The 26,841-nt window shown below is 31.9% G+C and overlaps 1 protein-coding gene across 2 annotated transcripts in view; it reads left to right on the top strand.

Moving 5' to 3' along the window:
- Positions 1 to 1,546: 1,546 nt before the first annotated feature.
- LOC129969380 (retinal-binding protein-like) overlaps positions 1,547 to 26,841 on the top strand; it is a 50,788-nt gene continuing 25,493 nt past the window's right edge. Inside the window, exons 1-4 of one of the 2 annotated variants that reach the window (XM_056083934.1) lie at positions 1,547 to 2,187; positions 19,596 to 19,639; positions 22,056 to 22,131; positions 22,258 to 22,301. In XM_056083934.1, the coding sequence (XP_055939909.1) occupies positions 19,598 to 19,639; positions 22,056 to 22,131; positions 22,258 to 22,301 (162 nt within the window). In that variant the 5' untranslated portion in view covers positions 1,547 to 2,187; positions 19,596 to 19,597. Of the gene's footprint in view, positions 2,188 to 19,570; positions 19,640 to 22,055; positions 22,132 to 22,257; positions 22,302 to 26,841 lie in introns of both variants that reach the window. The other variant, XM_056083933.1, reaches the window with a different exon arrangement.

The following is a 26,841-nucleotide window of genomic DNA, read 5'->3' on the forward strand; positions in this document are numbered from 1 at the left end:
ATTTCGAAAGTATTCATAAAATTCTTTTAAAATAATGTTCATAACCTTGTACATCCTTGAGTAAAACTTGCCACCAAATTATTTATATTGTCATTTGTATAATATTAATAAATTGGGACGCAAGAACTTGGACTAAAAGCTTCCCGAAAAGTCAAAATTTCAATGTTTCTCAGCATGCGTAAAGTGCTTTTCAAAAATTTCACAAATTCAGTAAACCTTTTGCAAGACTCAACTTAAATATTTCAATGATATTTCTCGAATTACGAATTACTTGGCATGTATATTTCAAATTTATTTCAGCAATGAAAGTATTTGTATTTCACACGAAGATGCAGAATTTGAATATTTCGGAATTTGTCAAAAAAAAAAAATAATAAATAAAGCACCTATTAAAGAAGTAAAACCATTAAGTCTGTTTTCTAAAATTGCAACAGGCAGAAATCCGCCATTTCCAAATACCTCCAAAATAGTTCGCATGTCATGTTTTTTCGAATTGGCAGTATTTGTCACAGCTTATAATTACAATAATCATGGTCCATATATGGTCATGAAATCTTCATGTCTCATAAAAATTAAAAGTATTGATATTTCAATGTTTAAACTCAAACTACACTTATCTGACATTATATCATAAGCTGATTTGGTATTACATGTTAGGTAAAAAAAGAACTTTAAAAACTGCAGAAATGAATGCAGAACAATGAGATTTGTATCAGCCATTCTGAAGCACATTGACAAGAAAAGGTGAAGTTCGATTGTCCTTTTGCTACATTTATCAGTAAATTACTTATCAGGGAGAATAATTTTTTCCTTCTCTTTCTAGTTTTTTTACTTTTTTATCCGGATGTTCAAGCATCCGTGATGACAATCAGTATTGATGACATCAGGAACAGAAACTATTCAATTTTATTTTACATTTTTTATTTGTTTCACTACATTTTTCATCTGTTTTCTTTCATATTTTATTTATTATTATTATCGTTATTTCCTTCTTTATCAACTTTTATTATAAACTTTTGTGCAACATTTGTAATGAAGTCAATAGCATTTCCCATACTCTGTTTAAAATGAGCAAAATATTCAGCCTGTAAAGATACGCTATAGAAAAAAAAAAAGAATTAAAAATTGACCAATTCCTACATTTCGTTTCTTTTCTTGTGTCACAAACTCTTGGCAAAAATTATCATTTTTAACCATACTCTCAAATACTTTGATATTTATTTACTTTCAATTTTATTCCATTCCAATTCCCATAATATATAACTGTGAATTCAAATAATTTATTAATTAAAATAATTCTTTTTTGTGAAAAAATTTAATATGTTTTACACATCGCTTCATAATACTGATTGGGTTAAATATATAACACCAATTACATCTACAGCCTCGTCATTTTTTATCTTACAGCTCATATCTTGTTTTTTACTTATTTTTTTCATTTATTTATTTGGCGTCAATGAGTTGGCATCAATTCGTGACACGAAGAGATAACGCATAGTAAATTTCCATCTAATAAATTTTTGATTCATAATATTTTGCATTTTCGATGACGATAATGGCGATATAATATATGCGCTGAAATCTACTTTAATGTGCCACTTGAATTTGCTATCAATATGGATTACCCAAACAAAAAAGCGAAATAATTCTAGCAACCATAAGCATAACGTTGTTTACCTTGTCAGCCATCTTGATTTTTGCTTTTGGCGATCTGAACTTTTCAATATTCTTGGCGATTTGAAGGAACACATTAAAATAGATTTCAACTGATTTATATTGTTTATTTCCGGTACATGGCAAAATATGCTTTGAGGTTTATAAGTCCCTGTATCATAACTAATTTCAAATAAATACACTTTGACGACTTTCAGTTAAAAGCTGAGACAAGATATCTTAGTTTTTATCAAACTTTTGCACTCTTATCGAAAAAAACATACTTTAATCTTTTATTGTGAAGTTTATGTTTAAGATAAAATCCTACCTCAACTCTTTCAAAAGTACTTCAGTACAAACACAGCTATTCTTGCCAAGATAAGTAATTGTGCTACGCAAGGAAAAAAGTGACCTGGTTTGAACTATTTCATCAATTTCTTATTCAAATCAGAGGGATCATTTTGAAAAAAGTAACTGCCCTGTTGTTACCCTACAGATGCACTGAAGAACTATTGTTTTCTGAAGACCTCTTTGGTATGCTTTTTTTTATCATATTTAAACTTTTAAAAATTGATTTAGTAAATATTTTTGCAGTACATCTTACTTAATATTGGTACTTTTTGGTTGTAAAAGTGACCACAAAGTACCAAGAAATTTTTTTGCCAATTTGGTGATTTCAATCGTTAAATTATATAGCATGTGATTCGCACGTTCAAAGGATTTCATAATAATTAATAATAAACTTGAGTATATTTTTAGAATTTGACGAAATTTTTTCTTGGCTATTTTTTGTCACCGTTAAAACCGAATTGCACCTTAATATTTAATGTAAAACTTTAAAAAATAAATAAGAACTTCTTAATTATCCTTTTACATTGATCATTTAGTATTTACATATTAAAAGTGTACATTGACGAATTTTAAAGGTAACCACTTGGCATCTGGAATATTGTTAAATTTTAATTAATAAAGAACTTGATAATGTTTTGCGTCTGGCGATTTATCCCTGGCATGTAAATACCGAATATGATATAGTAATGTTTTTGTTACAATCTTTATATAGTATTCTAGTGAAAACTTGTTTTTAAACAATTCTTACTGAAATTGTTCATTAACAGTTAAGTAAATTTAACTGTTAACTTCTTTTTCTGTGGGGTTGTTTAAACATCACAATTCGCTTGGAGTTATTTTTTAAATTATTTATTGGAAATAATATTTTTTACAGATTTTTGATAAAAACAATTATTCTGAATTGAATTAAATTATTTGTAAACAAAATTGGTGAAATCAGTTGTTTAAGGTTTTCATAGCAAAGTCAAAACACACACACACACACAAATGACATAAATTTTTTTGGTAAAATTATATGAGGTTCAGACTGTGTTGTTATAAAATCAAAATTCTTTGTTTCAGGTACGAACTTCATATAATGCAGAGACAATTTATTGTTGTTTAATGTAACTTCAATTTACCTAGATAATTTTTTATGCTAAGGAGTAAATTGAAAAAAAAAAAAAAAAGGCTTTGACTGTAAAATTTCTGTACTCATTTTGATTTTCATCAACCGAAAAAGTAAAATACATTTGTCATCTTATAATAATTTACTAATGCGTTTCTTCTCAAGCGTGTGTCGAATGTATACTGTCGAAATGATCACGTAATTGACATCATTGAATATCTCAAAAATATTCAATTATATCAAGTGAATAACTTACTAAGAAAAAAAAAGTACATTATTTTTTAAAAATCTAACTCTACACTATACAGTTTGTGTGTGTGTGTGTGTGTGTGTGTGTGTGTGTGTGTGTGTGTGTGTGTGTGTGTGTGTGTGTGTGTGTGTGTGTGTGTGTGTGCGTGTGAGTGTGTGTGTGTGTGTGTGTGTGTGCTAGTGTGCTATAACATCTTTAGAAGTAAAAATCGCCAAAATCGAGCTTAACTTTTAATTAATTAAAATTTCATTAAACTCTCTCTGAGATGCAAACCATCCATATATTTATGGGCTTAATTTGTTGGCTTTAGGTCTAATCGTCTAACCTGTAGAATTCTAACTCACACACACAAACACACATTCAATTTTATTTTTAGTAGATACACTTTATTATTCTCTCTATTTTGTCTGTATTTATTGCATTACTGTAACGAATTAATGTTTCCTTTTATTTACTTACACATTTTTATATTATTATATTTTGTCATTAGTATTTTCACATGCTTCAGTTAAACAGGATTCTCATTGACATATCTGTAATGAACGAACGAATCTGTAATGTTGTTTCCCAGAACAGTTAATTCCTTCTTAGGAGAGATAGTTTCATTGACTAACCGTGTATTGTGAAATAATAATAGATATTTAATAAAGAAGGTTTTTAGTTCACAAAATTCAGGAAGTCTATTTTATATTTATATCTTAAGTGTACTACAAATAATAATATTTTCATTTCTTAAGCATTATGTCAATGTACTTCAGATTTTTTGAGATAACTGTTGTTAGTAATCTCTAACAGTCACATCTGAGATACTGATAACATCCTGTCTGTCTGTTAAGAGCCTGTCTAGCATATTATATAATCTAGTTTAACTATTTGTAGTGGAAAGATGTCACGCGCATATTGAGATGATTTAGTTTAACTACTTGTAGTGGAAAGATATCACGCGGTTATTGAGATGATTTTTCCACAGAACACTAAAGATGTTCTACAGACATCAGTAGCCAATTGTCACGGAAGTAAAAATGATATTCACCATCTTTCGATTCAGCTTACTTAATGACATATAATTTATGGCATCACGTTCTCAGCTGGAAAATTAATTTAATTAGACGAAACAAATCTTTTTTCTTTCGATATTTTGTAATGCCTCACGTAATTATAATGAACTGTTTTGACAAGCTGATCTGTGAATTTTTGCCACTGCAAGTGGTAGAAAGAAAAGATTCGGATAGTTCGAATCTGAAAATAAATTTACAGACAAAGAGAATTCGAATGATTATCTTAGAAAGGGTACATTGATCTGGATTTGTGGTTAGATACTAAATTAAATGCAATAAAACGGTGATTTTAGCAAAGAAATGCTTAAGATATCAACCGACTATTACAGTTTAATTGAATATGTCATAGTTCAGTCGAATATGTTATAGTTCAGTCGAATATGTCATAGCTCAGTCGAATATGTCATAGTTCAGTCGAATATGTCATAGTTCAGTCGAATATGTCATAGTTCAGTCGAATATGTCATAGTTCAGTCGAATATGTCATAGCTCAGTCGAATATGTCATAGTTCAGTCGAATATGTCATAGTTCAGTCGAATATGTCATAGCTCAGTCGAATATGTCATAGCTCAGTCGAATATGTCATAGTTCAGTCGAATATGTCATAGTTCAGTCGAATATGTCATAGCTCAGTCGAATATGTCATAGCTCAGTCGAATATGTCATAGTTCAGTCGAATATGTCATAGCTCAGTCGAATATGTCATAGTTCAGTCGAATATGTCATAGTACAGTCGAATATGTCATAGCTCAGTCGAATATGTCATAGCTCAGTCGAATATGTCATAGTTCAGTCGAATATGTCATAGTTCGGTCGAATATGTGTTCTCCCTAAAACTTTCCTGCATATTCTCTAATAAACATGTCATGCCACAGAATGCCTTAAATAGTATTGTCATACAATAGTTACAAATTATTATCTTCGAATTAATGTGAATTTAGCATTTTTAATGAATCTACTGTTATCTTTGGAATGTTTTTCGAAGATTATTCCCTGTCATGTCGTTAACAATATCCGAAAAATCGAATTTGTGACTTAGACACATTTTTTTCAAACGATTAAAACAAAGATTTGACACAGAATTACACTTGTAGTCACAAAATAAAAAATCACGACAAATTTGATATATTTAAGTCATTGCGTTTTTGAATCATCGTATTTATATGTTTCTGAAGATACAGACAGACAGATGGTCAACCCATTGTTGGATTTTGAATCGAAATTCACTAGGGGTTTGTACTATAGATGTTAAATCTGCCTGCTGAATCTCATCTATCTAGCTTTCTTAGTTTTTTACTTATCGTGTTGCCTATATTCGAACAGCCAGAGAGCCTAACATAAAGTTTACTCAAAATTTGATAGAAATCTGAAATTGTGGGGTTAAAACCCTATTAAATTTCAACTGTCTAGCTTAAACCGGTTTTGAGTTATCTTTGTCGCAGACAGAGAGACGGACATTTTCAAAAAATGTGGTTTCAAAACTCAGGGATGTCTAAAACGCTGAGATTTATCAAAATCTCAAGTTCGAATTTTTTGACGATTACTGTACTTTCTCTATACTACATATACTAGACAGTAACAACCAAGTAAGAAAAGACACAACAAAATTATAATATTTCTCAAGCGTAAATAACACGCATTGATTGGTTGCTCGGATGCAAAAAAAGAAATCAAGTAGATTCGAAGAGAAATTCTACTGAATGAGAGGATTGGATTTAATCCTATCTGGGGGCACGGCAGTGCCCCCGCCAAATCGAGCAAAAACAAGCGGCACGGCCGTATCATCCTTTTCTCGAAGCAGTTCAGGCCATTTTCGACTCCCTATAACTTCGTTGTGAATAAAACTAGAAGCCTGAATTTTCAGTAACCAAGCAGGCATTATATAAACACGGTATATTTCAAATTTCATTAAATTTGAACCAGTAGTTTAAGAATTATAACTAGTCAAAGTTTGTGAATTTTGTCACTGACTGACTGACTGATTGATTGACTGACCGATCATCAAAACTCTAAGGCACTTCTAGCAGACATAGAAGCTTCAAATTTAGAATACAATTAGTGTTTAGTGTATAAATCAAGGAAAAACTAAAATATGCGTGTAATAATGGACGGATCGATAAATTTCTCGAAGTTTCGAGCACTATCCATTTTGTCGGCAAATTCACCGCCAAGTCGCCAAATGGTCGCGAAGTTTGTCACCAAGCTCTGGCTCGTCATCCGACAGCATCCAGTAGAGATTACTGTAAAACGGTCTTTCTTATGATGACACTATTCGCTGCTGGGAAGCAAAATTACAGGTTTGTAATAATATCTAATTTGAAATAATTCAATTTGAAGCTTTGGAAGCTGCAAACGCAATGGGTGACTTTCAGAGAATCAATCTGGTAGAAGAAGAGCAAACTGATCTTCAAAGTATCATAGCAAAACTTAATGCCGATCAAAAAATGTGTTTTCGATATGATCACAAATAAACTGATAATAACGCTGACGTTTTACGCTGTTTTGTGAGTGGAACTGGTGGCACTGGAAAGAGCTTTTTAATAAAATACTCTGAAAGTTTGGGTTAAGACGTATTTAAACAAAAAAGTGGCAGTTAGTGCTCCGACAGGAATAGCTGCATTCAATGTGAATGCATTGACTATACATAGACTATTGCAGCTGCCTGTAGAACACAAACAAACCCCGAAGTACAAGCGGCGATCAGAATAGGCGGTTTGGAAAAAAAACATCTTGTAGTTTTCGGAGATCTCTTACAGCTTCCACCGCTAAGAGAAAAGTCACCTTTTGAAAAACTATCAACTGCTGAAACTAACAAGTTGTTAGGTTCCCTCGGTATACCGTATCTGTGGATTGAACTGTTCATATACAATGAACTTACAATTAACATGCGGCAGCTCAAGGATTCTGACTTTGTTGAAATGCTAAAGAGAATAAGATTAGGTGTGACTACACAAAAAGACCGCGACTTTCTCTCGACTAGATTAAGAACTCACAAATCCAATTCAAATGAAAACAGATTAATTGAAATAATTGAACACCTCTCGAAACTTCCTGATGATACCGTTTGCTTATTACCTACAAAAACCCTGTGTCAACAATTAAATACTGCAATGCTTAAATCTCTTCCACATCCCGAAATAAAACTTACAGCTGTTGATAGCATAGATTGCCCCAGATACCTAACAAAAAGAGCTCGTGAATGCATAAAAAAATATGAAGACGATGCTTCTATGACTGCAGGCCTGGAAGATAACATGATTATAAAAATAGGAGCAAAAGTCATGTTAAGGCGAAATATTGACGTGAGTCTTAGTTTAGTTAATGGTTCTATCGGTATAGTTCAAAGAGTAAAAGTTGATCCGGAAAATACAAAAGTAATTAAGAAAATATACATTACATTTAATAAAGAACATGTTTACGAGCTTAGTCAGGTCAAAACTAAATTTGAAATTATTAATAGAGCTTATGTTCATCGCGAACAGTTTCCCATATGTATATCCTATGTTATAACTATACACAAAAGTCAGAGCCTAAGTCTAAGTAGTGCAATGATGGATATCGGTTCTGCAGTATTCACATCCGGTCAAGCTTACGTGGCACTTTCGAGAGCTATAAGTCTGGACGGCTTACATCTAATTAATGTCGACTTTGGAAGTATTAAAACGCATTAATCCTTAATTTGTGAATCCAACAGACTAAGAAGCATTTACCGTCCAGACTTGTCAAAAATTGTAACATCAAAGCTTGCGAGAAAAACCCATAGAGACAGGGAGTGGACTTTGAGAAAAACTGCAGCTGAAGATCAAGAAGTAGTACCGGAAAAGAAAAAGATTAAGACTACATACAAAAATAAGAAAAGGACTATCTACAAAAAGAAATGAGATGCCATCAAAAACATAACTTGTAAAAAAAACGAAGAACAGTTGAGACAACGTCAGTGGGACAATGGCAAATGGTTGTCTCGACGGGACAACCATTTGCCATTGTTCCATTGTGGGCACGTGATTTTCCTGAAATAGACTAGACCTATTGCGCGCAATAGTTGGCCTCATGTGAACCCACCTTTAGAGCAAGTTTCAGAAGCAATACAAAATCATTCTATATTTCTTACTAGGCAGCTGCTGAAATCTAAGTTTAGAGAGGAAGAAGTGCAATTAAGAGGATTAAGAAATTTTTTTAGCTTAATTGTAAAATTTTTTGCAAATACAAATTTTATGAATAATGAAATATTAAGACTATAATGTGTGTTTATAGAGAACTATAAAAACATTAAATAAAATTTCAGAATAGATGGATAAATGAATTATTAAATTTTTTATATTATATCTCATTGGACAAATTCTTAAATAATTATATTAGAATCCCATTATTTCCTTACACATTCTTGTAACTAAATGCTTCAAAATTCGTCAATTGATAGTTTGTCCAGTATCTTTTTTGTTATATGATATAAATACTAAAAACAAAAACATTGATATTTGGACAAAACTACCAAGAAAAAAATAAACTAAAAAGTTGAACTAAGATAAATTAACATGTTAACTTGAAAGCTTGCTAAAATGTGAAATTAAATCAACTAGCGTTGAAAAGAGCCCTCAAGAGCATTGTTTGGGGCCTCAAGATACCCAATATCCACCATAGTTTAAAATCCAGAAATATTGATGCCATCAAAAACATAACTTGTAAAAAAAACCAAGTCTCGCAACTCAGTTCTTCTATAGTAAAAAGTTGTGAGATCCATGTAATACCAAATCGGTCCATTTATTCAGTCCCTACTTAGGCGTCCTTCTGTCTTAAGTTATTACGTAATTAGCTAACCTAACAACATCTTATAATGACCATATCAATATTAACAATCTTTTATGGTTTAAATAAATAGATTGACTTGGCCATCGCATGAAAAAACAATGTATCTTTACATTAAATTAGATTACATTAACATATTATATTAAATTAGATTGTTTAGTGCGATTGCTAAGTCAATCTATTTTTTTAAACCATAAAAGATTGTTAATATTGATATGGTCATTATAAGATGTTGTTAGGTTAGCTAATTACGTAATAACTTAAGACAGAAGGACCCTTAAGTAGGGACTGAATAAATGGACCGATTTGGTTACATTACATGGATCTCACAACTTTTTACTATAGAAGAACTGAGTTGCGAGACTTGGTTTTTTTTACAAGTTATGTTTTTGATGGCATTTTATGTTTTCTTAGTGTGTAGAATCCTCATCCTTAAACGCTCTAAAAGGAATTATTAATTAAAAGTGAATAAAAGGTAATTATTATTAAATTTCATTATTATTCATATATTCATTTTTTTATTTTTTGCTTCATGTTATCAGTAGTTTATGTAATTAAATTTGATAATTAATTCATTATACCTGTGTTCCATAAGCTTAAGAATAATATAAAATGAGCAAGCTGAATGAAGCTTATGTGAAATAAAAATGTTTCAAAATCACCTTTGACTTTTGAAATGTTCAAATCTTAATACGTATATTCAAAAGTTTTAAGTGATAAGATTTCATCATTAAAAGAAATTAGATGACCTAATGATTTTATTTTAAATTGATTCAAAATTTACATACATGGGGTTAATGTTTATGATATAAAAAGGTAAATGATCCAAAATGATTGTTTAAAATTATTTCAAATCCACCTTGGACTTTCCTGATATGCAGATTAATTTTATCATTTGAATATCAAAATATTACACATATTCCATTTACAATTCAGATTTCCGATTTCCTTAGAGGTAAAAAGCAAGACTAAATTTTTGCTAACATATTATTTGGTTACGTATTATTTCCTACATTGTTCTACAAAAGAAACTTTAAGGTGTGTATGATTATAAGATTTACTGATTTGAATAACGTATTTTACCTTGGAACACAATTCTCTCCTTTGTTTTCATATCTGAAGAATCAATCACTGATAGGGAAATTAGATAATAGCTCTTTTCTTATCCTTTAAATTAAGTTTTTATAAAGGAAATTTTAGTTATTTCCTTAATTTTTACCTTTACTTTACGAATTATATATTTATGTAGTACTTGTGTTCTTATATATTACGTAGTATTTGTGTTATTATATATTATATAATACTTGTTATTTAATCACCAAAATTTATCTCCGAAGATGTCATAGATAAAATTTCACAACTTTCGCCAATTCCGTGTTTAATCTTTTGTTCGCCAATGGCATGCAATTAATACAAAGGTACCGAAATTGAAAACCATCCACAGAAGTGAATAACTGTCAAAATTGTAGTATATTAGTGAAATAAAAAATGTCACTTTTAGATATTTTAATATTTATTTTTAACTTATTATGAAGTCAGACATAATTTAGGAAACATCGGTAATAGTGATTCTGAAATTTCTACAATATACTTTAATAAATAGATTGTACAATTTTTTTATTCAATTTTAGTACTATAATATGTATTCCTTTCAATTATTTAATCATATCGCTACTAGCCCAGCCCGAAGCCCGAAGTCAAGTTCTATACTTTTCCGTTTTCTATACTCATGTCCAAAATTAAGGTCACAAACATAAAATCTGCGAAAAAAGAAACACTATTCACTCTGTTGCCACAAAATTTGGCGCAGAGGTACACTACAATGGAAGAAAGAACATAGACACATAACAACATGGAAAAGATTTTAATTTGGAATTAAGAAACAGGTTATATCAAAAAGTGTTACATTACGAATCAGAGACAAAGCATTTATCTCGGGGAAAGCCTGTCTAATATGCAGTTTGACCACCGTGCACTGCTATACAGGCTTCACAACGAGCTTTCATACTGTTTATGAGGGTGTCAATTATGCTTGGGGCAACAAAGCCCATTCTTCCAAAAACGCGGCTTTAAACTCTTGGTGGGTATTAGGAGGAGTGTTACGCTGTTCAATGCTTCTTCCGAGACCATTCCAAACATGTTCAATAGGATTGAGATCCAGAGATCTCGATTGCCAGTCCATACGTCGAATACCCTCTTCCTCAAGAAAATCATCAACGATCTGGACTCTGTGTGGACGCGCGTTAGCGTCCATAAACATGAAGTCTGGGCCAAACGCACACCGGAACAACCTCACATGGGCTTCAAGGATCACATCCTAAAGCGATGTGCATTGACAGCACCCGCATCAAAAACGTGCAATGGTGCACAACTGCCCAACATTATGCCACCCCAAACAAGGATTCGTCTGCCATCAAATCTATCGATTTCTTTTACGTAGGAGGGATGATTGCGAGCTCCTCGCTCTTTTCAGATGAAGATTCGACGAGTGTCACTCTGTGTGGTAAATCTCATCACTGAAAAGAACACGCCCCCATTCTAGCTGTGCCCAAGACTGATGTGTTCGGCACCAGAACAACCGGGCTTTTCTGTTGGGTGCAGTCAAAGGGACGCACTCAACTGGTCGCCGGGTATAAAGGGCCCTCTCTGCTAAACGTCTATATACTGTTTGCATGGGAATTCTTATTCCAGACACAGCAGCAAGGTCACGAGCAAGTTGAGGAGCTGTTGTCAGTCTATGCCGTCGTGCGTTTAATGCCAAATATCGATCCTGTGCAGGCGTCGTTACTCTGTGACAGTATTGGCCGTCTTTCCTGGTTACAGTACCACTTGTTTGGAATTGATTCTACAACCTGAATACAACTTTCGGTGCAACTTGTAACTATCGAGCCACCTCCACCTGAGACTGCCCAGCTTCAAGCCTGCCAACGGCTCTCCATCTCAAGGAATCGTCTAAACGATTATGAGAACTCCTTCTCATTGGAAACAGGTTAAATTTTTTTTTAAATGAAATATTCACAAAATTGCAGGCAAAACTCCCAGATGCCTAAACGGTCGAATTTCAGTAGTTCCTCAAAAACTAATGCTAAACAACATTTTTTCCCGCAACAAAGGTTAATATCTTGTTACCGGTTCTTCACAATATACAAAATATAATTTTTTTAAAAAAAATTTTACTGGTAGCTATTTAGAATTACTTTGAAAAATTTTTTTGTGACCTTAATTTTGGACATGAGTGTATTTTAAACGACGGGGTGCAAGATGTAAGTCACAAACTGAATTATTTCGACGAGCATAACGGCTCGCTGAAGTAGTCAGTTTGAAAACTAAATGACCGGACCGCCGCGACAGCAACACTGGCGGGAATTGTTGTTACCCTACGAACCCTCACCGACCACGGCACAACTCTTCCCTTGGGAAGTACGTCCCATCATCGATGGGAAGTAGCCAATCCCCATCTCTTTCTGTACTCACCAGTGCGGCTAGAACCAATCACCATACCGGAAGCTTCTCATCCTCATTTCTTAGGTGCTCTCTGGTGGAAGGGGTGAAAGAAGTAAAGGAAGATCTTTCTTGGTAATAGATCGTTTTACATCATGTACACCTGCTTTGGAACAGAATATCAGCCCACCATTACAGGCCGCGGCAATATACTCTTTCAATAATCTTAAGATAAGTTTTATAGGTCAAAGTAAAATATTTTGTTCTAAAATTGAATATGATACGAATAATTAGTAAAACATATTTCAGCAGAAAGTGCAACGCATTCGATCATACCCATCCATTGCTGTATTTTATCTTAATGTAATAAAGATATCTAGTATCAAATTGATGAGATGTTTTATTTCAGCACCAGTCTTTATGTAGTATATCATCCATGGAATTAGGATGTTTTAGGCATGGTCTAATGCCTTTAGCATTATCATCTCAATCGTTTTGAAATCAAAGAAATATGCTTTTCAAACATTGATTGAATTACTTGTTTTCACTCTCTCGCTAATCAATTCACATCTAATCAATTGACAGAAAGTCCGTTCTTTTTCAAAATTATGAGAAGAATTTGAGGCAATTAATTATCATTTAAAATTTACATTCTTATGAAATTTTGTTTAAATCTGTCAAAGGGTCAACCATGTGTCGGTCTATACTTTTGCATATATGCATATTATGTAACTCTATAATGTATATCAAAGAAATTCAACATATGATCTTGAGACTATTGTAGTTCTGTGTCAAGTTTAGTCACACTCAATAACTCATAACGTTTAACAATGAAATGCGGCATTATTATCTTGAAACAATTATAGTTCTGTGTCAAGTTTAGTCACACTCAATAACTCATAACGTTTAACAATGAAATGCGACATTATTATCTTGAGACAATTATAGTTCTGTGTCAAGTTTAGTCATACTCAGTAACTCATAAGGTTTAAAAATGAAATGCGGTATTATGATCTTGAGACAATCAAGGTTCTGTGTCTAGTTTAGTCACACTCAATAACTCATAACGTTTAACAATGAAATGCGGCATTATGATCTTGAGACAATTATAGTTCTGTGTCAAGTTTAGTCATACTCAATAACTCATAAAGTTTAACAATGAAATGCGGCATTATGATCTCGAGACAATCAAGGTTCTGTGTCTAGTTTAGTCACACTCAATAACTCATAACGTTTAACAATGAAATGCGGCATTATGATCTTGAGACAATTATAGTTCTGTGTCAAGTTTAGTCATACTCATTAACTCATAACGTTTAACAATGAAATGCGGCATTATGATCTCGAGACAATCAAGGTTCTGTGTCTAGTTTAGTCACACTCATTAACTCATAACGTTTAACAATGAAATGCGGCATTATGATCTTGAGACAATTATAGTTCTGTGTCAAGTTTGCTTTGAAATGATCAGAAAAAAAGTGTCCAAAATTCGTATTTCCACCAGGAATTCTGAAAAATTATGGATTGATGCCATATTTCACAACTACTGTTTGCCAGTGCCGTGCAATGCATTCGCGGTTTTACAGAAAGTCCTCAATTTTATGCTGAAAAAGGGAATTAAAACCTTATTTGGAGAGAATAGGATTCGTCGAGACCGATTTCGGGGGCGTAACTTCAAGTCACAGTTGATTAAAAAAGTTCTTACATCAGAAAAAAAATTCAAAGTGAAGTCTTATATTAGAAAAAAATATATTTGCAGAGAACATATTAAATATTTTATAGAATATTTTATGTGGAGAAAGGGAAATAAAATCTTATTTGGAAAGACGAATAATTAATTGAGGAAATAAATGTATGTATTTAAATGTGCATTAAAATTCCTTTTTAAAACTAAATAAACTTTGCATAAAAAACAGCACGAGTGTATTTATTGATAAACATATTAGATAAAAAACATCTTGAAAATATTCTTATCTTCCAAGAATGAGGAAACTAGGTGATTTGATTAGACGATTGAATGCATTTTCAAAACCAGGTCAAAATTGTTATGTTAAATCTAGAAAAGGAACTTCGAACATGAATCGGCATTGCCGTAAAGGAATCGAGTGTTGGTAGAAAGTGAGTACACTCAAATCCAAATTAAGGTCACCGACATGTTTTTCGATATAATTCATATCTGCTATCAGTAAAATTGATAGAAATACTTTATATATTGTGAAGAATTGTAACACAATTTCAACCATCTGTTAATAAAAGAAGTCGTTTAGCGTTAGTTTTTGAGGAAACAAACGTTAAATCGTTTATGTATCTGGGAGTTTTGCTTGCAGTTTAATGAATATTGCATTAAAACAAACAAGTTAACTTATTTTAAGTGATAATAAGTTCTCATAAGCATTTAGATGATTGCTTGAGATGGAGAGCTTTTGGCAGACTTGAAGCTCACCAGTTTCAAGCGAAGGTGGCTCGATGGTTATGATTGGCAGCAAAAGTCGTATCTAGAGCATGGAATCAATTCCAAAAAATGATACTGTTACCAAGAAGGCTAGCCTAGACCGCCACAGAGCAATGACACTTGACATTAAGCACACGATAATGTAGGCTGACAACGGCTCCTCAGCTTGTACGTGGCCTTACTACAGCGTTTGGAATAATAACTTCCAAGCAACGTATGATTTTTTCTAAAGGATGATCATTCAGAGAGGGCCCTTTATGCCCAATGCCCTGTAGCATGTGTCCGCTTGACCACATCCAACAGGAAAGCCCAGATATTGTGGAGGCGAACCCATCAGTCCTGGTCACAACAAGAATGGGACCTTTTCTTTTCAGTGATGAGTCGAGATTCTTCATACAAAATGATTCTCATCAAATCTTCATCTGGGGAAAAGAGAAATTTTCTTATCATGCTTAATACGTAAAAGAAATCGACAGCATAATGTTGGATTTTCTGGGTGGCATAATGCTGCTAGTCATACACCACTGCACCTTTTCTATGTGGCTACCGTTTCTGTACATCGCTATAGAAATGAGGTCATTGAAGCCCATGTGAAGTTGTTCCAGGGTGCTACTGGCACAGACTTCATTTTTATGAACAATAATGCGCGGCCACACAGAGCTCAGATTGTCGAAGATTTTCTTAAAGAAGAGGTGATTTACCGTATGGATTGGTCCTAGAGATCACCGAATCCCAGTACTATTGAACATGTATGGGATGATATAGCAAGAGCCATTGCACAGCATAATCCCCCTCCCCAAACCCAACAGTAGCTAAATCCTAAATTTTTGAAGAAAAGTCTTTGTCGGCTGAAGCATTTGTTGACACCCTCATAAACAGTATGAGAGTACAGCTCGTTGTGAGCAGCAGTTTGTACAGCAGTGCACGGGGGTCACACTCATATGACAAACTTTTCCATAGATAAGATAGACTTTTCCACAGATAAATGCTTTATCTCATGATTAATAAATGATTCATGATTAATACTTTCATATACACCCTGTTTTTTAAATCACAATTAAAAAAATTTTCGTATTGTTATGTTGCTATATTCTTTTTCCCATATTCCTTGTAATATATCTCTGTGCCGAATTTCTTGGCAGCTTAGTGAACAGTTCATCAGTTTTCACTGATTTCCTGTTTATGACCTTAATTTTGGACATGAATGTATTAAGTAAGTATCACAGATAATGAAAAGAATTGCTCAGTAATATAGCAAGTTGATACAAATAAACCGAAAACCAATTCCCACATTAAAAGTGATTAACAATCACTGATTATATATATATTAGCTGGAACACAGAAGGGGTTGTTGTTGTTGCTTATTGCACTCGCCATGGACAAGCCCGCTGTTACGAAGACAGCGATTTTAGCTGTTAGGGGAGCGTCCCGCGGATTTTTAGTAGCGCCAACTAGGGCCAAGAGGACGACTTCGCTCCTCACGCATCACTCATTCGCTTGCACATCCCCTTTTTACAGGAGGGCACATTCACACATCCCACAAACAGAACAACCATGCCCAAACCGGGACTCGAACCCAGAACGCCCAGGTCATGGGGAAGACGCGCTACCCCTATGCCCGGACGCCAGTACCCAGAAGTGGTAGAATTTGATAGAATGTGACGAAGATTGCCTGGCTTGAGCTGTTTCAAAAGCTGATTAAACAGGATCTAGCTTATTTATCTCAAAAATAAAGCCATAATTTTTTTAACATTACAGCGTTTTCTTAACATAACATGCGTTTTCCATGTAACTAGAAAAATATTGAGCAGTTATAGCATTTTTAATTTTTCATACACAAAATTGAAAAAAATATTGTAATCTTCAAAAAATTGAATTTGAGATTATGTCGAATATCCATATTTTATATCTCCCCGAGTTCGGCGAAAACATTTTTTACATTATGTCTGTCAGTCCATCTGTGACAAAGATTTTTCAAAAATGCCTTGAGCTACACGGAATGAAATTTTATTTACGATCTTTACAATAAATATGTAGATTTCTGTGAAATATTGAGTGAAATCCATTTAAAGGAAGTCTATCTATTCAGCTGTACAAAAGTAAGCTAACATGTCAACTACAAAGCGAAGAGATCTAGACGGATAAAACTAATGTACATAGATTTAACATTAAAACTGTACATTTGCATAAAATCTTGAACCAAACCTATTAATAGACTGACTTCGCATGTCTATGCGTCTTTCATAAACGTATAAGTTAGATAACTCAAAAACTCAATGACTTAAATATATGAAATTTGGAATATGATTTTGCGACTACAATTGTAATTCCGAGTCAAATGTTTGTTTCATTCGGTTGAAAAATTCGTTTCTAAAACACGAATTCGATTTTTGAGTACTATTATCGTCATGTCAAGGACCATGTAACAAGTTTGCCGATGATCACATAATAGATTCAGTAAAATTGCTAAAGTCATACCGAAGGCCAACATTTCGTAACTGGTCTACGCCAACTCTATGCAAGACAATCTTTGCCTCACTCTAATTCGCAATTTGTACAAATAGGAGGGGGAGAGGGACACCTTTATCAGAAAGTATGCGGAAAGCTAGGGGTCAACTTTTACTTCCACTAGTTTAATAAATCAAAATTCCATTTTTTTTCTAAATATATTTACTAAATAATTTTTGTAATATATTTAATTATGAAATTTTAATTTTTTTTTTCTTATTTTCATTTTTTGATATACTTACAGAGTGATACTATTACGCTTGAGAATTTTACTGGGATACAGTTCTCCTTCTTATGAATTTCCTTTCTTTAGATAATTTGTGCATTTCACAACATCAACATTTATTCCATAAAGTTTGGACAAGCATTAAGGATGCAAAAAAAAAAAAAAAAAAAAAAAAAACTGTTACTTTGTATTTTTCTTTTTAAACAATGAAAAGGCTTAACAAGTTTTCTATTACATGGTCTACAACGGTTTCATAAAATCAATCATCAATCTAACTTCTTTATTTTCCTTCATGTTGGAAGACATCAAACATATATTTTGACCCAATATAAGGTGCTATTTTAAATTTCATTTCCAGGACTCTAGCATATAAATAGACTAAATATTTTCCTTGGAATAATTGTTTATTCCCCATTATGATTTGATACGCTTATTTAATTAAAATTCTGAAGATTTGAGATCCTAGAATAAATATGTCACCGTTTCTTTGAAACGAATTTATGCTTAAAGAAAAAGGTTTAGAGCTAAAGTCTCACATCACAAGTTACTTTTACAAATACCTTTAGAAAATAAAAGTTTAATTTATCTAAAGGTGAAGATTAATTCGTTTGAATTCATAAATCTGCATGGATGTAATATGGACTTTGTTGGCGTTTTTTTAATTTTACTCATTTTGAGCATGCTGAAAGCGAGAGCATTCTTTTTTTCCTAGCATTCTATTTCGCCTTTGAACATCTTTCATATTTATCCCCGTCTTGATTCTCGCAAAGCACTTCCATAATAAGGTATTGACATTTATCAATGAATTTTTCTCATTATCTCTATTAATAAGGAATCTGTGTGTGTGCGTGCGTGTGTGTGTGTGTGTGTGTGTGTGTGTGTGAGTGTGTGTGTGTGTGCATGCGTGTGCGTGTGTGTGGTGCATGCGTGTGCTTGTCGGCCCTCTACAGACCAGAGAGTTTATGTCTACCAATCTTGCAGATATATGCTTTGGTTTGCAAAGTGGGAATGCACGCCTTGGAGCTTTTGAAATTTTAATTAAAAATTAAGGTAAGAATTTCGTTTTCGGAAAAAAGTTTCAAAAATATTTTTGCATAAGGAATTTTGCACCATTTTAAAATTTAAAAGAATTCACTTATTACTAACATTAATTTAATAGTCATGTGAATTGTTCCTGAATTTTGTCAATTCTTTTTTAATTATATTTTTTGACAGATTGCACTGCTGCCCTGAAATTCAAAAACGTTTTTCATCGTTCCATCAAATATTTAATCGCGTGATTTTCTTCGATTGTGAAAGCTAAAGAAGAAATATTTTATTTTTAATATCTATGTAATTAACAAGAGAAATAAAACAGTGAAGATACAATATCACGAAATTTAGACGTTAGATGAACCAGACATTTACCATACATTTAATAGTGCTATGTTATGGAATTGATTTCCATTAGAAAGGTTAATGAACAGAATGAACAGAAGAGATATATGACAACTAACATGGCTAAATTTGCCGGAATCAAGGTATGAAAATATTTCAAATAATTAACTGAAATGAAACAGAAACAAAATCTAAGGTGGAAGAGATTTGGTTTCGCTAGGTACAGTAGTTGTCTAGTTGAAAATATATATAATTAATCTTCTTACTCATCGCATTTAGAGCTATGTTTTAGGAATTTTCTTGGTTTTAAAATATTTTAATACGTAATTTATTTTTCAGAGAAATTTCTTTTATTCCATTATAGCAATGGATGCCATAACCGATGACGAAAAGAAAGTAGTTGAAGAGGTAACGAATTTAATTTTTATTGTTTATTTTATTGAATAATCATTTTTTTAAATCTTTAATTTCAGATAGTTGCAAAATAAATAAATAACTAAAATTCTAAATTGACAGTAATATTTTAAGAATGTGCATTTCATACAGAAAGATTTTCAATCTGCAAAATAAATAAATAAATAAAATTCTAAATTAACAGAAATATTCAAAGAATGCGCATTTCATATATGAAGATTTTCAATCTGCAAAATAAATAAATAACTAAAATTCTAAATTGATAGAAATATTTAAAGAATGTGCATTTCATATAGGAAGATTTGCAATTTTCATAATAAATGATTAAAATACTAAATTAGCAAAAATATTTTAAAATGTGCATTTCATATAGAAAGATTTTGAATCAAGAAAAAAAATTGTTTTTTTTTTTTTTTTTTTTTTTTGAAATGCGATTAGACACATAAAAACTTTTGCAATAACAAAAAGCATAAAAATATGTATTTGGAGAACATTTTGTTCTTATAGAAAAGAATGAATTTTTTATGCGCACAACATATAACACATTTTAACACAAAAATGACTTATAATCTTTGGTACCGAGAATAATACACATACTTTAGTAGATGGAAATATGCACTTTGAGTCGCGTTTCAGGAAATCATATTGAATTGAAAAAAATTGAATAAAAAATTTGGAGTTTTTCTCAGATAACTCACGAAATTTATAAGAATATAAAAATTACCCTTTAAAAAAGGCTGATTTTTACACTGTTATAAAGTTCTAATAATTATCTCTTTGATAATAATATTCATTAATTATGAAATGCATTCGTTTGATTTTGAACAAATTCAAAAATATAATTTTTTCAGTTTCTAACAACAGATTCACAGTTGAACTACGACCTAAGCTATTTTTATTTATCCATCAAATATTTCACTACATAATTTTTTTTTTATTGTTCAAATTTTAAATATTTGTGACGTTTGTATGGGTATGCAGAAAGAAAAGTTGGGCTACCGCAAAAGTTAGAACAGTTAGGCTTGCAATACAATTATAAAGTAATATGATTTAGCTCTTATAGAATTGTTCATATGCGCAATAAATAGAACAGGTGTAAGGCTATTAAAATAACATGACTTAGATATCTGTCGCAATTAATTGCTTAACAATTTCTTGAGGGTATCTTAAACATTAATTCATGCACAGAAATTTAACTAAAACACAAAAATATCAATGTCTTAAATTGGGATTCCTTTATCCTCTCATATATGAGATATACAAGTTTATTTTAGTTATATTAACGTCCCGTTTGAAGTAACGCTAAGGCTATTTTGGGACGGACCTCGTAATTTTGAACATTGGTCAGATGCCGAGGACGACACCTGAGCTGGCATCCCCTCTCCACACCACGCCACACCAGCTGGAGGACGTTTGGTCATGAGGAATTTAACGTTCAACATACCCCCTTACACGACGGTTCTTCGGTAGAATCGGAACACGAACCTGAAACCCTCCGGTTCCGAAGCAACGAGATATACAAAGAAAAAAATACTGTAATAACCACTTCATCTTCTAGATATTAACGAATAATTGTGTTTCAGAGCTTTGGGAGTTCGAAAGCACATTTGTAAAATTATTTTTGTCTGTCTGAGGACGCGATACTCAAAGACGCTCTGAACTAAAAGAATTAAATTTGGTATATGGTCCAGTCACCAAATTTGTAAATGATTGCCAAATTTTGAATGAAAATCCACAAACAGGAATTTTTTTCTGCCCAAGAAAAAAAATGGACATAATTATGACATTTAGAACCAGATGAATGAAATTTAGTAAACAGTTTTAAAATCTCAAATGTTGACCCACATCAAATTTTGTGTAGATCCATTTAAAGGACGTCCGTCTATCGGTTTGTGCATTTACATGAATGTAAATATGGTTACTCAAAAACGCAGCAACTTATATAAATAAATTTCAGTAATATATTCTCGTCATAAAAATTGTGCATTTGTTTCAAATTTCTATATAAATTTGTTGAACAAAGATGACCAAAATGTATACTCGGTTTTTATTCACTATAATAAGAAACATGAAAAAGCTTATGTACAAAACACTGAAGATAAAAATCTGAGTGTTCGTTGCATTCTCGACATCCTCCAATGTTTATAGTTTTCATGTGAGATGATAACATCATTATTAGACAGTATACTAGAAAATATCAGAGGGATGACACCCAATCGTCGAAAAATCGAATGAATTACTTTTCGTAATTTGTATGGGAAAAAACTATAAATGTTTTCTGTTTTATGAAATAGATGAAGAGTTTAAACATATGATTATCTTCACAATTTTTATAACTTTTAAACTTTTCACTTTATATTTTTTTAATTTGAAAAGTATAATATTCAGTCCTTTACCCATTCGATTCTAGTTGAGGAAACGAACAATTGATGATATGACACCAAAATTGTTGAATGATGGTGCTGTCTTTTACAGATTCGCTAGAGGTAATTTTTTTTTTTCATTTCTTTTTCGTTTCCGTTAAAACATTAAAATTTAAGTAGAAGACATACATTCTTAGGTCTTACATAATGTAGACAGTAAATTTTCATCTGATTATCCTCTTTTTTTAGCCCGGGATTTTAATCTGGCGGAAGCTGAATCTATGCTGAGAAAAGTAAGTACAATTTATTTCATATATTTAAGTACAAAAAGCGGAACTGTTCGCAAAATCTCAAACACTAGCTTACCAAAAAACCGGGACAGCAATGATGAATTGGGACTGCTCCTTCAATAGTTTCATCAATATAGAGTTTTTATTTTTGAGACACTATAATCGAATCTGTAACATTTAATCCATTACTCTTTTATCTAACAATAGCCATCTTAGGCAACTGGTTAAGTCATTCGGTTTACTGGTTGCATTAATTTCAATAAAATGCATAAATTTATTATGATTCATTCAACAAGAAGTATTTATGTATCAAACTGATGATAGACATTAAAGTCATGTTATGTTCATAACCATATAAATGTTCTTTTTATTTTGTACATAAACAAACAAATGGAGTCATGTTCTATGATATCATATTCAGATTAAACATTTAAATCCCAGAAACAAATTTTAATTTGCCTTTCGTGACAAACTAATTCCATTTTTTTTTTCATTCATTCTTTGTCTAAAATCTGTAATTAGTAAACAGATTCTTTATTATTTAGCTTTCAAAAATAGTAGAAAATGACGCAATTAAATATTTGATTAAACAAAAAAAAATGATTTGAACTTCAGTTTAATAATGAAAACTAATGTTGAAAATCAAACAAAAAATATTAATTTTTTTTTTAAATTTTTATGTTTATTAAAATTTTTACTTTCTACTCATTTGTAAAAATTGTGAGTCCGATACTTACTTTAAAAATAGATTTTGGAAATTCATTTTCTAATAATAAGTTCTCTCTGCCTTCCTTATACCATATGCTTACTTAATGCTTACTTAAATGTCCGACCCCCGGAAAGGCACCTCGAAATGAGGATGAGATGCTTCCAGTATGGTGGTTGGATCTCACCACCCTGGTGGGTACATAAATGGGTGGGGGATCTGGCTCCTCCCATCAATGACGGGACGTACTTACTTCCTTCGGGAATGGTTGTACTGTGGCCGGAGATGGCCCTTAGGACTCAACCACAGTTCCCGCCAATGTTGCTGTTGCGGTGGTCCAGTCATTCAGTATTATTTGTCCGTGTGTCTTCGGGCGGGTCGGAAAGTCAGTGATATGACTTACTTAAATGTCCACCTGTACTTAAAGTATGTTTTGCTCTCAACAATCCGAATGTTTACACTTGACTTCATTACCTTGATAAATACAAGATATTTTCCAGGCAGAACATGGTAGGAATTGTTAAGCTTAATGAAAACAAGTTTTTCCCAGGCAGAATACTAGTATGATAGAGATTGTTATGCTTAAATACAGTTTTGTCGTCCTACAACTTCAGAGGAGAAATACGAATACAGTTTAATATGAAATCCTTTAAAATAACTTGTTATACTTTGTGAAAGTACTGTTATAAGGGATATGATAATGCATATAGCTATTCTATATTAGATAATGCATTTAGCTCTTCTATATTAGATAATGCATTTAGCTCTTCAATATTAGATAATGCATTTAGATCTTCTATATTAGATAATGCATTTAGCTCTTCTATATTAGATAATGCATTTAGCTCTTCTATATTAGATAATGCATTTAGCTCTTCAATATTAGATAATGCATATAGCTCTTCTATATTAGATAATGCATTTAGATCTTCTATATTAGATAATGCATTTAGCTCTTCTATATTAGATAATGCATTTAGATCTTCTATATTAGATAATGCATTTAGATCTTCTATATTAGATAATGTATTTAGCTCTTCAATATTAGATAATGCATATAGCTCTTCTATATTAGATAATGCATTTAGCTCTTCTATATTAGATAATGCATATAGCTCTTCTATATTAGATAATGCATTTAGATCTTCTATATTAGATAATGCATTTAGATCTTCTATATTAGATAATGCATTTAGATCTTCTATATTAGATAATGCATTTAGATCTTCTATATTAGATAATGCATTTAGCTCTTCTATATTCGATAATGCATTTAGCTCTTCTATATTAGATAATGCATTTAGCTCTTATATATTAGATGGCATATATCAGGCGACACCCTAAAAGAATGATAGTACGTTGGTTGTTCAATATTAAAATATCATTAAAGTAAAAAAAAGAGATATCCTCCAGATTTTGGTAGTCTCTCAAAAAACACACGCCATTACCTGCATTTTCTTTCTATATCTCCCAGTCTTCAAATGCATGATGGAAGCTATTTTATGACATGACCTGCAAAATCGCTTCCTTTTGTCACTGTCTTCGCTGACGGAAACCGCTTACAGCGGATATATTTCTTCAAATTCGTAAAAGGAAAATTATCACTATCCAAAATCAGAGCAATTAGAATGAAATCCACATCGAAAAAAGATTTTAGAATTCGATATACTTCCGGTACAGCAGTCACTGGTGCATTGAGACCAACTGTCTTTGAAATTAATTGCCTTCATTTTTCTTGCAATATAATTCACTTCTAGCCATATTATAAGAAAGGGCGGACTTCTTATAACATCACACAGGCTTCAAATGAAGATGTTTTAAGGCAAAACCAGTGTCATATCCAGTTTCGTCGAAGGCGAATATGAAGCAACTCTTACTTGGTTGGCTATTTATTCATAATATTAAGTTTATCTGAATCTTTAAATTACTTTATGATCATTCTTTTGTTAAACAGTCCTTGAATAATGTAATTCAATACACATAATCCTTTCTCTTTTAGTATATATAAAGAAACGCTTCTCTTTTGCATACATACTATATATATATATATATATATATGAAAAACGCATTTCCTCTTTTATATGCATATAAAAACGCGTATTCTCTCATACGCTTCAAGAAAAAGGACAGTTTTTTTTCTTATATACATAAAAAACCTCATCTTCTGTCTTATATTCAAATATTCAAACGCTTTTTCTCCCTTACATGCATAAAGAAAACGTTCTTTTTATCCCATATGCAAACATATTTTCTCTTCTATGTATATATAAAGAAAGTGTTATACCTCCATTAAATATTTAACCTCGAGAATTCAATATATTTCCCCATTTTAGACAAAAAAATAATTAAATAAAAATAAGATTTGCTTCTAAATGTTAATGAACTATTTCTTTGTTTATTGTCTATGCGCAAAGATAACTCAAAAATGAAATGTGCTAAATAGATAATAAACAAAGTAAGGTATATTAGCTATTAAACTCCAAAATGATAAATTACGTACGTTACGTACAAATGATTGATTACGTTTTGCACTTACACCAAAAATTATATAAAATTTCAGATTCTATTCTTCAGAAAATAGAAGTTAAAGTTCCATATCTATATTCGATTTATTTACTACCGCATTGCTACTTACGTCCAAAGTAATACTAGATGCATTTTGAAACTCCCAGTTGATATCAAAATCTGTTCTTTTCGAAGGAGGTTTCCTAACATATCACTGATAACTATAAGAAATGAAATCTGGGATAAACACTGATAAATTGTTAAGGCAAAAGATAATTTTGACTGTCTGTTGAACTCTTCTAATCAGTGGTGGATAGGTGCGTGGATGAGATATCTCAATTCATTTATGTTTTTATCATTTTTACTTTCTCTTATCCGAAGTATATAGGGGTATTTGTAAGGGGGGGGGGGGGTATTTGTAACAATATTTGGAAAAATGTTTCTATTTTTAAAAAAGATATTAAAAATTTCTTACTTGTAATTCATTATTTTTATAACATAACTATTCACTCAAGCATATGTGGAAAAGAAATATTCGACAATTATAATGTAGTTGTAAATGAGTATATAACAATGTTTTTTATCGTTGGCGTCCTGGCCTAGGGATAACGCGTCTTCCCCGTGGTTTAGGCGTTCTGGGTTCGAGTCCTGATTCGTGCATGGTTGTTCTGTTTCTTGTGTTCTCTCCTTGAGGCGCGTGAATGAGTTCCTCTGTAAAGAGGGGTTGTGCAAGCGAGTGTGTGTGCGTGCTATCTTCATTTGAGCTAGAAGTCAGACTTCCGCCCTCGGGTGATCAGGGGTCTTTACCCTCAAAAGCTACTGCGCAAAAATTTTGCTTAAAATAGTTACACGACAACTAATAATAATAATATTTTTTTTCAAAATAAATCAGCTGTTACAAATTGCCTTGCTCCTGTAACAAGTTGTAGCAATAATAACAACAGTATTTAAAAATATTTCTTCGTTCATACTCTCTTATTGAATGAAATAAAAAAGATATTTGCTAATTATTATTATATGACATTGTGTCCATGAATGATATCAAGTTATTTTTAGCAAAAGAAGAATATAATTATTTAAATAATCAACAAAAGTATATCCTTAACAGAATTGCAACTGAAGCAAGAAAGATTTGTGGAGACTTTTCCCATTTGGGGGGGGGATAAGAGGATAAAACCTTTCTTAAAGAGTTTGCATGAAAGTTTAGAGCGACATGTTTCACTGATTAAAATCAATTTTCTTCCAGAATATATAATATTTAATTCCAATATAAAGCTTTATAAAAGATTTTTTAACCCTTTAAAGGGCCATTTTTTTCTAGTCATATTGTAT

The sequence above is a fragment of the Argiope bruennichi genome, chromosome 5 (genome assembly GCF_947563725.1).
Source record: "Argiope bruennichi chromosome 5, qqArgBrue1.1, whole genome shotgun sequence".
NCBI lineage: Eukaryota > Metazoa > Arthropoda > Arachnida > Araneae > Araneidae > Argiope > Argiope bruennichi.